The sequence below is a fragment of the Falco naumanni genome, chromosome Z (genome assembly GCF_017639655.2).
Source record: "Falco naumanni isolate bFalNau1 chromosome Z, bFalNau1.pat, whole genome shotgun sequence".
Lineage (NCBI taxonomy): Eukaryota > Metazoa > Chordata > Aves > Falconiformes > Falconidae > Falco > Falco naumanni.
This window is the reverse complement of record NC_054080.1, coordinates 61042090-61059078: the sequence shown is the minus strand read 5'-3', so window position 1 is coordinate 61059078 and position 16989 is coordinate 61042090. Positions and strand designations below refer to the sequence as shown.

Below are 16989 nucleotides of genomic sequence, written 5' to 3'. Positions count from 1 at the left end.
AAGTCTGTTTCCAAGAAGTCATAGCAACAATTTCATGCTAAAACAATTTGTTAAGGAATTTTATGCTAACTTCATAAGAACATCTTCACCATTTTAATCAACGTAAGTCACCTAGGACTGAGAGAATATTTTAAATGCAGCTATTGTTGCAAAGACTTAATAGTACCTTGAATTTGTTGAAATGAATTCTGTGTTTCTTGTACTTATTTCAACAGGTGACTGAGCTAGAGTGTGTGAGCAGTCAAGCCAATGCAGTCCACACACATAAAACAGAATTAAACCAGACAATACAGGAGTTAGAGTCTACATTGAAGAAAAAAGAAGAGGTATTTACACATTTATTCTTGGCTTTTCTGTTATGTCATTTCTAAAGGCTTTCAATATTAAGCTTGTGCTGGCTGGTAAATACTGTATTATTTCCTGTAGATGTTACAAAGTAAATTTTTTTCCAGCTCCTTTGAAATTATTAATATTTTTCCATGTATATAATAACATCAGTCCAATATAGAACTGGGTATCTGAACCACAAAAGAACTATCATATTTTCCTGTTTGCTTTTACCAAGCATCTCTGCAAAAGTAAAGTCATAAGTGGTTTCCACAGAGCAGTCATCACACTGATGTGGTCCAAATTCACTGAGAAGGGAAGCTGTTGTAAGCATGCTTTCCTTTTTCTGGAGAGCAGGGTTTGGAACAAGTAATAGATCAATGCCTTTTTCAGGCCGATCTGTTTTTCAGGCTATGTAAATATAGCTGACTTTTATGATCCCTAAAATCAGCCCTTTCCTTAAATGCATGCCAAGCCCTGGGCCTGAAACTTGATATTTGTTGTGCCATCTGCCTTGGGCTGAACCAGCAGCAAGAAAATAAAAGGAATTGGAGTAACACCTGCACTGGCAGAGGTCCTAGAGGAAAGCAAGTTTGTGCCACAGAGTGATCAAGAATTGCCTCTTTATGAATGGGGAAAAAGAGGTGGAAGGAGCCACGTACGAAGGATTGTTTGCCCCATGTGAGACCAAGATCTCTTGAACCCTCTGTGACAAGACATGGTGGGCACTGGTGTGCCTGTTCAGAGAGGCGATGTGTCTTGAAGGGCCTTGCTTCCAGCAGGGCAGTTGTTAAGTGTTTCCATGAAGGATGCCGGAGAGGCACAGTAATTACAGAATATCCACCCAAAATGGAACAAAGCCTTTCCAAACTCCGTCATACTTAAGAGATTAGCCTCAGGTTGGTAATGTTTCCCATTTTGGTGCCCATTCACTTTGAATTATGCTTAGCTATTGGTTGCAAAGATATCTTTCGAAAGTTCTGGGATGGGAATATGCCCTTCCAGAGAAAAATACTTAATCATTTTAAGTTTGATATCTTTTAGTTTAATTATCTGTTTCTATTCTTGTTCCCTGAAAGTAAGCTAAGAAAAGGGTTCTCTTCAGTTCATTATATTGTCTGTATTTGTTAATTTTATACCTTGTTACTTTCTTGCTGAATTAAAGATACCATTTCTTTTAGACTCTCTTTTTACAGAAATCAGTGGTCAAAGCAGGCAATTTTTTGATGCTCAGCCATGCTGCTAGTGACATAATAAGCAGTTCACAGATGAAAATTGGATTTTTCCCTTGAAAAAATGGACAAGGGTAGATTCTAATACACTTCAAATTACAAAATTGTTTCTGTAATTACAAGGACCCTTAATTTTCCAGGAAAAAAATGTTTCAGATCTATTGTGTGGGAGAGGAAAACTTGGAGTTGCATAAAAGAAAATGCTTATCTGTTTATTGTTTATTCACAATGGAATTGCTGTTTTGGGACTGTGATTCAGGAGTATTGAGAGCAGGGCTTAAACTTCATGTGCTGTGATGGGCAGTAGTCAACTGCCAGTTTTGGTATCACTCCAGTGGCTTGCTCAGGAGAAGAAGTAGCCAGCTTACCTACACTGAGGCCAAGCCCGTAAATGTGTTGCTAGTAAAGTTGTTCTACTCCCTTAGGAAATAGAAGGATTGAAACAAGAAATCGACAATGCCAGAGAGCTCCAGGCACAGAGGGATTCTCTGACCCAGAAGTTACAGGTGAGCTATAATGCATCATCTTAATTTAGACAGAAGGGGAAAATGATCAAGTGGGCAGTTCACATCAGCAACTTGTGCAATATTTACTGACAAAAATATGCAAGTTAGGCTGCATTGCAAAGTGATGGATTGAGATGATCCTTAGGAATTTGTATGAAAATTTCCACCTGCTCTAAGTTGCTGGTTTTACCTGAAGGAATAGACCCAAACTTCATTTACAAGTCCACAGAGTACTCTCAGGCTAGCAGATGTCCTTCATCGAAACATATCCTGGGAAGTTCTGGTCTTGATTTCAGTGCAGTGTCTTCCCATAGGTCTTGTGTGCCACTGAAACTGTCAAGCTGTGTATCAGCAGGTTGGGATGAGTTTGTATTCAGCTTTTAAACATGCCCTGAGAAAGTAAAGGTTAAAGCATTCTTATGTAGTACACACTTTGACATTTTCTTGGAATTATTTGGAATCACTGTGTTTTTAATGTTTTTTCTTGCTTGTTTCTTTACTGTGTGTAAAGCCAGAAACCTCAGCCCACCAGAATCAGCATGCCCTTAAGTATATCCTCCCTTACTACATCTGAGCTCCTGTCTGTCTGTCGCTGGGCTGACCATCCAGCACACAGGCACCTCCCTTGTGAAACCTGCCTTTGCATTGAGGCTGACCCGAAGCTTAGGTGGGTTAAACTCTGCATTCAGACTTCAGAGTTTTGACAGGACTGGAAGCTCAGGCATTAAGTAGTTCCAAATCCAAAGGGCTGGAAAGGTGATCCTCGCTGTTCTGTGGCTCAACCTAAATCGTGCAAGCAAGACCCATCAGACCAGCCACAGCTTAAAAATCATTAAGCAAATATTCTTTGAAACACATTACATGAATTGGAGCTTCCTTGAATCTCAGTTTAACCTACAGAATAAACCACATAAGAAAAAAAATAGTTTATTTGTCTTTCCCTATTCTTAAGTCAAATTATTTGGAAAAAAGTATGTTATTACTTTAAACAGTCTTTAAAGATTGTTTTGAATACACCTCAGCTTGCCTGTTCCACTATTCCAAGATTGTTGCTGGCTTTAGGCAAAAATGGGAGTGTTCAACTGAAGAGGTGTTTATCTGAGAGGCTCGAAAGGGAGTTTATAATGAAAGTTGGAAATTGTTCAAGCAGTAGCGTATGCAGTAATTTCAGTGTACAATCATATGAAAGGTAATAGTGAGGCAGGAATTGGCTATCCTTAGCAAGCAGAATTATGAGAGACTAGTAAGAGATGAAAAATTAGAAAATGCTAGGTTTTTATTAAAATTTGACCTGATGAAGTCAGTAGCTTCCTTTTAGTATATCTATAACTTTAGTACCTCATGTTGTAGGTGATCAGTTTCTGAAAATAGGTCTGTATGGTTCTATTCAAGTAAATTTCAAGCTCACTTAGGATCTGAGTTAAAAGTTGCCTTTCTTAAGCTTAAAGCTTATTACTGACCTTACGCAACCCATCTAAAAGGTCTTGAGTCTGCTATAATCATCCTGCTTTGATTATACTGGCCTTCTCTGAGCCACTTCGCCCTACACCTGTGATGTCAGTGAAACAGTGTTTTCTTCTGTAGCTCCAGACTAACCATCTCACATCTGTTCACCTAGTTGACTCATCACCTGTTTTCAGGATGTTTGTCTCACTCTTTTTTCTTCTGCTTTATTTTTAACTTTTTGTGCTTGCAAATGGATTATGAAACTCTAAAATATTTTGGAATATAGACTGTATGAAAAATGCTATACAAAGAAATTACTATTTCAAGGTGTATTGCATTTCTGACACATTTATATCAGGGAATGAATTAGAAATAAAGCATTGGCAAATTCCAGTGAAAAGCAGTATGTTATAACTGTGAAGGGTAAGTATCAGGGCCCATGTTACTTAATAATTTCATTAGCAATGTAGAGAAGACATATCAATGAGTCATGATCAGTGTGACGCTCACAGTAAGTCAGGATGTCTTTATTACTATGGCTGATTCCTAAATATAGATGTTGTGTACGGTTTGAATATTTTATTCAGATCCTTGCACTGAATTCCACAAAAGATTGTTACAGTGCAAACAACAAATATAACTTGTTAATAATTAATTTATTTTCTAAAAGAAAACCATGAATGACTAATGGTTGTGTCTGCTGTAAGAAAAGCTTGAAAAAAACCTATGTAAAATACACTTTGCAAAGGGCCTGGATCTATCAGACGAATCAGTTTATTGTTAGATGAGATTAACTGCAAATGAAGTGGAATGACACAACTGGGGGAATAGATTTCATTACATGGATACCTCTCCACTGCCTCCAATCAAGTAGCAACAATTTTGAGGGAGACTGATTTGTAATAGGAAACTGCACATGAGCTGGACATGAACTTGTAATGCAATACTATTGCAAAAATCAGTAATACTAATCTAGGGTAAATATGTGTAAGGATCAAATGTAAAATTTGGGAATGAAAAGCAACAGCTCCTGGCATCTTTCAGTTAGTTCTGCTTCCCACACATCACTAGATACGTTAAGCATAAGTTGGGGAAAACAAAACAGGAGAAAGTATGGGAGAGAGTGTATCTGAGGAAATGTTTAGGAAGCTGAATGTAAATGGGTTAGGAAAGAGACGTCAAAAATGGAATAAAAATATGCAATCTGAAAGTTTAAACGGAAGAAGGGAGCTCTTCTGATTTGAAGAGATACAGGGCAAGGACTAACAACAGACTGTTAGCCTTTTACTGAATATGGATGGAAGTTCCTACATCTAAAGTAAAGCTTTTGGTTTTACCTGGGTGCTCCCACCCCAACAGCTCACAGCAGAACAGTTCCGCAGTATAAGAGCCTCTGAGGAGGGCCGAAAGATGATTTTCGGTGCTAGATACAGACCAGTGGGATGTTTTTCAGGCCCAGATATCAAGCAGTAAAGTCATATATGTACCCATGAAGTTGTTCAAAAGTGGTCTCTTTCATCACTGGCTTGCCTACTTACAGAAATTATCTCTAGGGTAAGAGCAGTGTCAGGGAGACTTCTAGAACACACACATTTGGTGAGAAGAGGAGCTGTGGCAGGAGAAGCAGGATGTGTGAGCAAACATGGCAAAACAGCAATCAGTTTAGTGTGAGCTGAAGAAAAGAGTGTGTCATATCTGCAGAGCTGAGAGGACATTGAATTTCCTTTTTTATCCTGTACTGCAGTCACTTGGCCTCGGAGGGTCCTGAACCCATGCAGTCACTACATGGAAATAGTACTTGTCAGTGCTCGGTTTGGGGGGCAGGAGTAGGCTCGGTGAAAGAGAGCCTTCAGAGGGTATGGCTGGGTTATCATCAGTTAGCTTGTTCATTTATACCCATGGTAGGGTAGCTAATCTCTACATAAGCATGTATACATTTTAATTTATACTGTTTCTACAAATCTTCTTTGCAGTTAGCTTCCTTTAGTGTTTTGGCAACTGTATTGTTCAGCGTTAAACAGATTAAATTAATTCTTCTCTTGGTCCTGGCAGCAAGGGTAGATTCCTGCTCTCAGCTGTGCTGTTTAAGGCCAGTGCTCAAAACTGTGATTTTTAACCTGCCCATTTACAAACTAGAAGGGAGGAATTACAGTTCACTGTGGACATAACCCTTGTTACAAGGTCAGGTTCCCAAGGCTCTGCTTTCTCCACCTGCACCACTGCTGGGCATCCCAGAGCTCTCCCCCATGGCAGAGGCTGGGAACCAAACTGAGCACCAGCCACACCACACCACCCCTCCTCTGGCCAGGGCTGTGGTGGCCGGTCATCGCTGCCATCAGGACCCTCATGGGGGGAAATGTGTCTTGGCCCACAGACTTTGACAGAAGGCTGCTGTCTTATACCTGTTACTCTTGACAGCCCAAATACATACTCTGTATGGGTCAAGTTGTTTCTTACGGTTAGCTGAGATCTCTCCAATGTAAACATGAATATATTTGTTATCTTTGAGGGAGATGGAAGAATCATAAGAAAAACCGGGGGAGAGTAGGAGGGCAGAATCATAGACTCACAGAATGGTTTGGGTTGGAAGGGACCTTAAAGATCAATCAGTTCCAACCCTCCTGCATGGGCAGGGACACCTTCCACTACAGGTTGCTCAAAGCCACATCCAGCCTGGCAGGGGATTTTCTTATGCCAAATCTCCCTCCCTACAGCTCTGTGAAACTAGCCGTAGAAACTCAGAGCAGGCCCACTGAAGCTTTGCGACACAAAGCTGCTGTAAAGGGAAGCGATGTTAAAAAATTGTTAACATATGCAAATATGAATTCACTATGCACTTTTCCAGAGAGTGGCTGCACAGGGTGTGTGGCTGTACTAAATACACTGTCTTTTGTGCTGCTTCAGAAGTGTTTTTTGTAACTGAAATGATGAAATTTAGCACGAATTTATGAGATGTGCAATGAATGAGACAAATAACAATATGGCGTTCCAGACCCACGTGGCTGCAATGTTAGTAATTTGATAGAAGAGAGGGCACCTGGTTTGCACAGACCTGAGCAGCCATGACCTCTGTCCTGTGTCAGGTACAAGCCAGAGCTGTGAGAGGTCCCAGTGGGCTGGTGCCAAGGGGCTTCTCTTCCTCATGCATGAGAGCTGCGCTTGCTCAGGGTCAGACCCCCTCAGCTGTGTGTAATGTGCCTCTGCTTCGTCCTTCCACCCACTGTATGGGAATGACTTGTCCATAGGGCACTGGTGGCTCACATGCTTTCCCTGCCCCCGCAGCTGCACTACCATGGGGCTTGCAGGTGGGTGCTCCAGGGCACCATGCAACTAGACAAGACATTCAGTTTGCACTTGCTGGTTTGAATTTGTTACAGCCCATGTCACCTTGACATCAGTCTTGCTAGTTCATGCTTCTGTCTTAATTTTCACAGTGAAAAGGCCTATAATGTGGGACAGGAGTAAGGTAGTACTGCTCCATCCATGAAGCAGTATTGTGGATGGGTTTCTGTATAAGACCATTTAATGGGGACTGTGTCCTTGAGCAACTCATGTAGTCTAAATCAGGGAGTACTTGAACTTAAGTAAACCTTTGAGAAGCCGTTTTCAGTAGGTAGCACATTTCTGAATGATGGAAGCCATAACTCACCTGAGCAAGTGTATCGCATCGGTTGTTCACTGACTGAATTTTATCCCTCTTCAAAAGTTTATGTCCTTCAGATGAATGACTGCAAAAATGGAGAAGTACCAGTACATACTCAGTTGTAGTAACAATTTGGGTTCTGGTTTTGCCTTAGTGGAATCTGTGAAGGGTCACAAGTTGTTTTTAAAACCCAGTAGACAAAAATAGCGCATGACTACCAGCAGGAGGTTAGACTGCTTTGTGTTTGCAGACAACGCATTAACATGTTATGTATTTTCTCTGAAGGAAGTAGAAATTCGAAACAAAGACCTGGAAGGCCAGCTGTCTGATCTAGAGCAACGTCTGGAGAAAAGTCAGAATGAGCAAGAAGCTTTTCGCAATAACTTGAAGACACTTTTAGAAATTCTTGATGGAAAAATATTTGAACTAACAGAGTTGCGAGATAACTTGGCCAAGCTAATAGAATGCAGCTAAAGAAAATGGGATTTCAGTGCCGATCAGCTTAAAGATGCACTGTCTCTCTTCATAGGACTGTGGTGGGCTGTGCATCAAAGTTGCACAAAATTAGAAAATGCTCCTCTTTGAGAGGGCTTGTTTTAAATTTGAGTCATATTCAATGTAAAATTTAGAACTCAGCTTGTAGCTAGTTGAAGAAAAAAATGACAAACAAAAAAACTTGAATTACAAATTACTTCCTTGCACATTATTGGCCACTTAAAAGATATTAACAGTAATTGAATGCAATCCTGTCCTAATTGTCAGTAATGGAAGAATTAGCAGTGTCCCAGGTCACATCCCCTTTTTGTGATAGACACAACATAGGTTATCTGCTGTTTTGTTTATTTAAGATATTTAATTGCAGTGTTTTGTGCAAGAACTTAGTGATGACAGCCCTGTATTTTGTTGTTCTTAATAATTTCTCAGGATACTTTGCACTGTGGAGAAGCAGTGCCATTACCAATTTATTCTTGCCAGGAGTGAGAGAGAGTTGCATCTTTAGTTGAAACAAAGTTACTATAACTGCTTGTATAAAGTTCTTCCTTTTGGGTTTGTTTTTGTTTTTTTTTTTTTTGTTGGTTGGTTGGTTGTTTTTTGGGTTTTTATATATATGTATATACTGGAAGATGCCGTATTTCTTTATGGAGCTTACTCTGGTGTTCTACAGTATTGTCCAATGTAAGGTTTACTTTTTCATATGAATTCCATGTAATTGCAGTGAGATACTATCTTCCACTTAACTATATTTTAAAGCCAACTAATGATGGAAGGTGAGTCCCCCAGGGAAAAAAAAAAGGCAAAAAATGCCTGAGAATTTTAAATGTAAAATTTGACATGCACAGACAGCAAGGAATAGCCAGTTGTTTCCTGGCCTTGATACATATATAGAATATATATGTTCAATTAACTGTTAACCTGTTCTGCAGGAGACTTTTTCAGATAGTCACATGAATTTCAGGTTTTGTGAACAATGGCTTATGTGGAGCACTGTTTTATTACAGGCTGCGTTAAGGGCATAGAGCTATTGCAAGGGATTACTCATACACTGAACTTGTCCAGCCAAGAATGCTGTTTCTAGAAGTTTTGTCGTCACAGCAAATTGAAATGGAGACATGTTTACTCTTTTGTCTTCATATCACATCTTTATTGAAACTACAGCAGGCAATATTCTGAACTGTTAACTAAATGTTTAAAACAGGAAATTGAATTCAATTATCCTCAGTGAGCAGGTTTTAAAGTTGTTTTGATGTAATTTTAACAGACTTTTGGCAAACACACATTTCTTTATATAATAGATTTATTTAAAAAAACCCAACCTCTTTGAAAGGTAAGCCAAGCATCGTGTGTCTTGCATCAAAGTACATTCTTGCCATAAACTGCTTGTAATGTTGAAGAGGGCTTTTTTAAAATGTATGAATGAGTGTCAGACTTCAGAGTCAAAAGATGCACGGACCTTTGTTTGCTCCCCAGATTTATTTGAATGTTAAACATGAAATCTAGCTGCTTATTAAATTTGTACAACACAATTTTCTCCACTTAGAGACTGCTATTCAAAAGTAGAAAAGATAAGTTTGTTTTCATGTGTGTACTGTGTGTATATACCATATAATACACACAGGTTCTCCTTTATTTAGAAATACATGCTTTATTTTAAAATACCGGGTTTTTTTCTTTACCAGTGATGTATCAGGTCTCCCCTGACTAGTCAGGAGAATGGTTTAGGTCAAATGCTAAACCATCATGTATTATACAGTATATAATGTAGACAATGTTTAAGTTTTTCTCATATTTTTAGGTATTTTCTCACTTTATTTATTTATTAAAGGGGCGGGGGGTGGGGGTGGGGGGGAGCCTGGTTCAGCGTGCTACTGGTTGAAAACTTTGTGGTGAGCTCCATGTTTTCCATTCAGTGGATTTTAGATGGTGGTGTGTATATCTTCATCAGGTCCAGATGAGCAAATACGACCTGTTTTTAATTTTCCTGGGGATGTTTGGGCCTGATTCTCCTGTCACTTGAGCTGCTGTAAACCAGATGTGTCCTTGATGTAATGTCAGCGACGACATTCAGTTAGGATAACATCTGTGGAAGTGCAAGGAGAATCTGCCCTCTTAATGCTCAATGGACATAATAAGGATGAAGAAAGAATAAAACCACATAAAACTGATGATGGAATAAATGTAATATTATTTTTAATGATATTATTATTATTGACATTTTTAAAGATATGATGTCATTTACATGTGGGAAAATAGTGGACAGAAATACTTCCACTTAAATTTTGTGAATATGTGTGGTACATGAGTATTTCTATGTATACGTACACACACATATGTATATACAGAACATGGAAAAATTTAGATGTGCACATTTTTAATATTTTCCTATTGAAATTAAATTTAACATTGGAAATTGATATTTGAGAATTTCTTTTCTCATAGAGTAGATATGCTTCATTTCTTTTTTTTTAAATACAATTACTGAGGGCTGCACCTTTGAATTCCCAAATAGTTGCCAAACATAAATATGGGATAAGGTGGATATACGTGCACATATAAATAAAATTATATTGCTAAGACTATTTTTACTGTTTATGTACAGTAGATGAGTGTTTTGAAATTGTGACCTAAAGTTCATACTTTGGTGGCTATACCTACTGTAGCCCCTCCACTTGTGTTTTCAGATAAAAGTTTGCCGTTTTCAGACATTACTTTCCCAAAGACAGATATTATATATTGTATCTATCTTTGATGAAACCATGGGGATATCTATATGAGAAAACAGTGTTGAGTAGTATAGCATGAAAACATGACAGTGAACTTGCACTGGCGGGGAAAGCAGTCACATCATGTATAACTTGTTATATGGCAACAACAGTGTTGTAAAAAAAAGGCAAAAAGAATTACCAAAAACTTAACAGAAATAAGCCCTGCCAAAAAACAGAAAACAAAACAAAACAAAAAATTAAAAAAAAAAAAAAAGAAAAAAAAGAAAAAAAAGGAAAAAAGAAAATCAAAAGTACAGGGTGTTTATTTTGAAATACAATTGCTGTTCTCTGGAGAATGTACTTTTTCTTTCTTTCCTTAAACGTTTTCAAGTATGTGCAAGTGAGAGCAGCAGCTACCTTAATCTTTCAGGTGCTACTGGATTTTGCATTAGCGTGTTATGTTGTGAAATCCTGACTTTGACATAAATGATTTTTGTAAGTATATCCCGGTCTGGATAGTTAGTTTTTGGAGTGTCTTGTTCATTAATCCATATGCCTCAATGATCCAGAAATTGCATTTTTCTATGTGGACGAAGTAAAACCTGTGAATTAATCTGTCTGTTACAGCCTGGGATTTGCTTTTCCTGGCTAGTATGTCCAGGAAAGAGGAGAAGAAAATGAACTGATAATGCAGAAATGCTGTTATAAGGTCTCTAAAAAATACATTTTCAGGTAAAATATAAATAAATAAAGGGCTAAACCAGATGTAACACAAATTAGTATCATTTAATGCTATTGGTGGCATTCCCAGGATAATTCCTTTAAAGAAGACCCTGCAAGAATGAACAATACGTCCATTAAAGATGAATATTTTGGGATGTGTCTATTCAGTTGTCAGTTGTGAAAAGTTTCTGATTTCTGCTCGTTTTTCTACCAGTTAGGGATTGGCTTCAGGTTCACCTTCAATAAGAGGCTAAACCTCAGTTCATTCTGTCATCTTTCATATTCTGTACTGAAGTGACTACTGAACAGCACTCTGTGAACACCACATTCAAAAGTCAAAATCAAAACCTTTTTCAGAAGTACTGCATGGAGGGTGGAATGAAAGCTGTGCAGACCTCAATTCTCTGTAGAACTGTGGGTATCAGTAAAAACAGTTAATTTAGTTGGTTGCAGAAATCTTGGATCTTGAGGCCAATAATAAATCTGACTGGAGATTAGGTCTGGATGTCGAAAGAGGGATTACAAAAAAGGACCTTCAAGAAACTTCACCCAAATGCGTGTAGTTCAGTCTCGGTAACTGGACATGCCAGTTATACACAGCTATACACTGATGTTTTTCAGGAAATGGACCTGACTCTGCAAAGCAATGTTCAAGTTGTCTTGTTTACAATTTTGAGTAATGCTGCATGTGTGCACTACCTCTGGAATGGTGCTAAGCAGAGAACATATCACAGAATAACAGATACTTTTTTTAAATCTCTGGGTTTGCTTGGTAGCATTAGTTCATTGGCTTACTCCACTTACTTCAGACAAGTAGGATTAATTTTTCCCATTACGGTGAATGTTTGAGAACAGCGAACAGAGTTTTGTGTTAGATCCTGGAGTCACTTCAGCTCATGTCCAGTCTTCTGGCTGTGCAACATAGGCAGAAAGCAGATGCAAGTGTTTATATCACAATACCTCTAGATAACTATAGATAGAAGTGGGTTTTCACACCATACGGGGTCTTGTAGCTTGCCCACCACAACCTCTCAGGGACCTGTAGCTGCTAGGACTGCCTCTGCATTGCTGGCAGCTCATCCTAGAACCAAAGACACACTAGCGGGATTTTGTGACACACTTTCTCCCTCACTGGTCTTCTAAAGCAAATCTCAGCTGCAACAATACATCTGCCAGTGTGTGTCATTTCCAGATACAGGCACGGGAAGGAGGAGTAACCATCAAAGATAGTTTAGATTTGGGACAGAGGAGGGAAATGCAGAGTCATCAAAAAGGTTTGCTTACATGGTAGCTGTAAAATAGGTGAGAATGGTTTGCCTGGCAAAGGACAGGCCACCTCAACTGCACAGCAGGTGACAAAACGTTTGTTAGAAAGGCTCTCACTTTCCTTAGGTGTTCACGTCATGCTAATATTGAGCACACCTAGCTTGCCCCAGAACACTGCTCTGATTGCTATGGGCTGCCGGGGTCAGCACTGTGACTGCCAGCTCAATCACGTGTGTTTTATGGACACAGCTGAAGTTGAGTGTCTGCAAACCTCATGTCCCTTCAGTCTTCTGTCTTCACAAAGCTGGCGATTTGGTATCAGTATCAGTCACTGGTGGTAGCTGATGACACTCCTTATTTTTTCCTGCCAGCAATTCCTATCGCTTGTGGTGTTTGTGTAACAAAGTTCTGAGCTGGGTTTTGGGGGGGGTGTTTCTTTTCTTTTAACTATGAAGCAGTTTCAGACCTTGTCCATCCCTGCTCTGGGGATTCTCGTCTGGTCTCAGCCGAGTCTCATCCCACTGCATGGATCCAGCAGTGTCGGCCACTTTTACTTCCACTAGATTGAGAATAGCAATCTAGAAGTTTTCTTGGAAGACAACTTGCATTTCTGTCACTGTGGTAATTCTTGAAGAGGAAGAATTTTTTTCCCAGTAGATCAAGAAGGAGGCAGAGTCCAGGACCTTCACAAACAATACGTGCATCCAGGTGCTAAGGGGAGAGGAAGAGCTACAGCGACAAGGTATGTTTATTTGGTTTTATGCATTTCTCCCTCTTGAGTTAAGTAAGGTCATGCAGGTACTTGCAAAGCTTAAGGTTTTTCAGAGAGGGAACATTTGAAATTCTCTGAGTCTGGATTGTGTTCTGTTAAATGATGACAGGAATTTTCTCTGAACAAAACAAAAGAAATGGGAAGCGAAATGGTCGTGACCTCCCTGCAAGAGAGACATCACAGCCCTCACCTGTGGAGGACAGAAATTTAAAAATTACATCTGCTTTCTCTACATCTGAATATACTGTTGTTCTAATTCCAGTAGTGTTGTTTCTCAGGAATCTGCAGCAATGGGAACCAGAAATACATCAGTGAAAGACACAGCTCTCTCTTTGACTTAGTGAGAGGGGCCAGGATAGTAACGTGTGATTGAGTGACTCAAGTAGTATCTAGTGTGAGCATCCCGCCCCAGTCCCTACTGCTCAGCCCCGCTGCTACCCCCTGCTAGCTGTGTGGGAGCCCACACATGGCCGCACTTGCTGCACTCGCTCCCAGAAGCAACCATGCAGGGTTTGTTGTCCTTTGTTCAGAAGTGCTGGTTCGAACTGTAGGCCTGTCGTTACCAGTCGAGCCCTTTTGTTCCAGAGCATTCTGTACATTTGGAGATTTGCTTTCAGGGGGAGAAAACAGAGGGGAAATTCCATTCTGCAGATCTTAAAGAAACAGAGTAATGTGCTGGTTTGATATATGCATCTTTCCCCACCTCTTTGAAAGAGAAATTATGAAGGCTTTATTTGGGGTGATAATTGTTACCATTTGAACCTACAAGTCAAAACTTTTTTGTCCTGTATTTCTTCTATTTTGCCTTTTTTCTGTTTATGTTCTTTTCTCCTGCATAACATGGAGCAGCCAAGCACATGTTTGTGATAAAAGTAAGAAAGTCAGTTCCAAACTGCTTATGGAATGAGATGCATAAACATCCAGTGTCCTGCTCACTGGGCAGGCACATCAGCAACCCGAACGACAACACACAAGAGATGTCCGTAGGGGTGGGGTGCTGTCTGTTGTGCATGAACATCTCTTAGCCTCAGCAAAGAAGATGACAAAAGAGGCAATGAGGAAGCATTGGGAACGTTCTAACAAGTGTTACTGAAGCATGCTACAAGGAAGTCTTTTGAACCAAAGCTGGCTAAACCAGAGAGCAATGCAAGCGTTTTCAGAAGGCAGGAGTTTGTATGCTCTTTATTGATGATGACTGCATTGTAGAAATAGAAAATTCCTATAATGCATGTGTAACTCCTCAAGTCAAAACACAGTAATGTGTCAGCACTGGCAGGCTGTTTTCAGAAGATACTGAGCTGATTTTCCTGCTAAAACAAAGGGATCATATACCAGCCAGCAAAAATTCCTGTCAAGCCAGAGGATTTCTTTTGTCAGCTATGACAGGAGACACATCTTCTGCAGGACGGGCAGGACTAGCAAGGTAGCAAACCATGCTATAGGCTCAAAGTTTTTTGAAGGAATTGTGGCACTTTGCCAGGGCTACAGAGTTGCCTGCATGTTTGGACATACCAAGAGTCCCCTGGTATGGTTCCTTGCTCATCTACAGGGCTCACTTACGCTGCAGTCTGTGAGGCCTTAATTCCTTTTCATTTTTATTTTTAGATACGTATGTACTTGTTACAGTTTCATTCCCACAATCTGGCCAGAGAGGAGGGTTTACTTACAGCATAGAAACATGCATTAACCAGCCATTGAGGCTGGTTTTACAGCTTGGGAGCAGCTACTAGGTGGCTGTGGAATTTCCATGATATTTTAAGTCTCTCTTTGGACATGCTGCACCAGAAGTGAGAGCAGCTACTTGAGGCAGTTGTAAGCTGACCTCCATCACCCCTGTAAGCATAGCTCTGTGTCTTGCGTTGGATAAAAGCTGGGGCATAGCGACTTGGAAAATAGTTGGTGACAGCTGTGTGTCAAGGGATCAGGCCTTCATTGGCTGAAAGGTCTTCACAGATATAAATGAAGAAATTCTAATCTACAGTTACTTCAGTGTATCAGAATATTTTTTTTTTAAGGAAACCCCATGACTTACTGTTGCAATGAGATGTTGACAGGCTAACAGAAAACATCTTAGTGCCCTCTTGGGAAACAGCTAGGTTCCTACCACGGGGTGAACTCCAAAGGGAGCAGGAGCTAAATTTTGCATTCAGTCACTTAACCAAACTGGTATGGACAGTACCACATGCTTTCTTACTCAGAAGCATCCCTGAAACCTTGAGTATCCACTAAGGACTGCAGCGGTTCCATGTATCTGGGCCTTGAATGGCAGGAAGACTTCAGAGCTGTTGGGCATCTGATGGCTGGGAGAAGACCCCATGTTTATGCCAGGTGGCTGACAGTACAGTCTTGACAGATGCTGGTTGGGACACAGAGTTTCTTTTTAAAGTTTCTTACTGCAAATTGAGATTAAAAGATGAAGACTTGAAGGTGGTTGGGTTTTTTTCTTCTGTGAAATGGAATTGACTTGGAACTGTAACTGCTTTTGAGTATCTAAATGTGTTTTAGATGTAGTATCTGTTAGTTTGTATGCAAATTAAGCAAAGCATGTCCTGGTAGGTAATGTGCCACTCATGTTCTCCCTGAAAACATACCCTCAGTAGAGTTTTTTTATTTTTAAAACTTTTTTTTTTAAGAAAAGTGACAATTTTGATTTTCTGAACAGAGGTTCACTCTATCAATCAAGCATCATTAACTAAGGCTACCTTTGACTGAGGACGAGTTCTGCACTCCTCCCATTTTTCCCAGAATGGATTAAGTGGACATGCTCCAAGTGTCACTCACTAGTGTGCAGCTTTTCTTAATTCTGTTTGCTGGCCACAGGCAACCTCGCAGGGGCCACCAGGCTGACCCACCAAGTGCAGTTTAGTTTAAAGGTGAGTGGCAGAGCAAGGCAGGTTGAGGGATGATGGGACACACAAAACGCTGTTGCAGAATGAGTGGAAGTAATTTATTCCTACAGCGGCAATGGACAGGAGTAGTAATGACCTTGTGTTTCAGCTTAGTTTGATACCAAGAGAAGCCTCCAGCCTGCAGACACTGCAACGTATAGTCACTTGGGAGAGGCTGTGACCTTCCATGGGTATAAACCTTCAGGAAACTGTTATGGGAATGGCACAGGTATATATGTGCTGCAGCACAAAAGGAAAGGATGTGTAATTTTTTTTTGTATTACTACTTTTTATGTTTTAATGTCAATTCAAGACTTTTTTTTTTTTTTTAACATATTAGAAACCAAGAGCAGTGTGCAATGGCTTCTTTGTCAAACTGTTTTTGCAGGACTCTGTCCACTCCAACAGTCATTTTACTCACAGCAAGTAGGGGCAGGGGGGAAGGCCATCATTTTATGATCCTTCATATGAAGTTGACTCAGAAAACCTCTATTGTGTTGTTTAAACTGTGCAGTTAAATGCATGACAGTTTGAGCACGCATTGATTATTTTGTATGCTAAGAGCTCATTTACATTCCTACTGAAATTTAATGGGTCTCGAAGTACTGAGGAAGAAGTATAGTTAATGTAAATGTTATGTATGAATTGCATGATTCTTCAATTTTTCTTATTCCTGTGACTTTTAAACAGTAATATACAGTGGGAACATTACGCAAATTCTCAGGGAAGTTGTCTAAGATAAAACAATGGAGTAAACAGTGAATTTTGTTTGAATGACCGTGAATGTGCTAGGCCTTATACAAGCAATATGGGGCATAGTGAGATGTTTCCAAGAGAAGTCCACCGTCTTCCATGGTGAGAAGAAAGAATGAAAAGAAGGTAATACAAGTTATTTCTGTGGCACAAGCACCTCCGACGAACATCCCTCATACTGCACACAAATACAGTAGGAACAAAGGGGTAAGGCAATAGATACAGGGAGT

At 39.9% G+C, this 16989-nt stretch overlaps 1 protein-coding gene across 1 annotated transcript in view; it reads left to right on the top strand.

Moving 5' to 3' along the window:
• Positions 1-10588, top strand: part of HOMER1 (homer scaffold protein 1) — a 94999-nt gene extending 84411 nt beyond the window's left edge. Inside the window, exons 7-9 of the mRNA XM_040580767.1 lie at positions 216-326; positions 1985-2065; positions 7440-10588. Coding sequence (XP_040436701.1) covers positions 216-326; positions 1985-2065; positions 7440-7628 — 381 coding nt within the window. The 3' untranslated portion in view covers positions 7629-10588. The remainder of the gene's footprint in view (positions 1-215; positions 327-1984; positions 2066-7439) is intronic.
• Positions 10589-16989: the final 6401 nt, after the last annotated feature.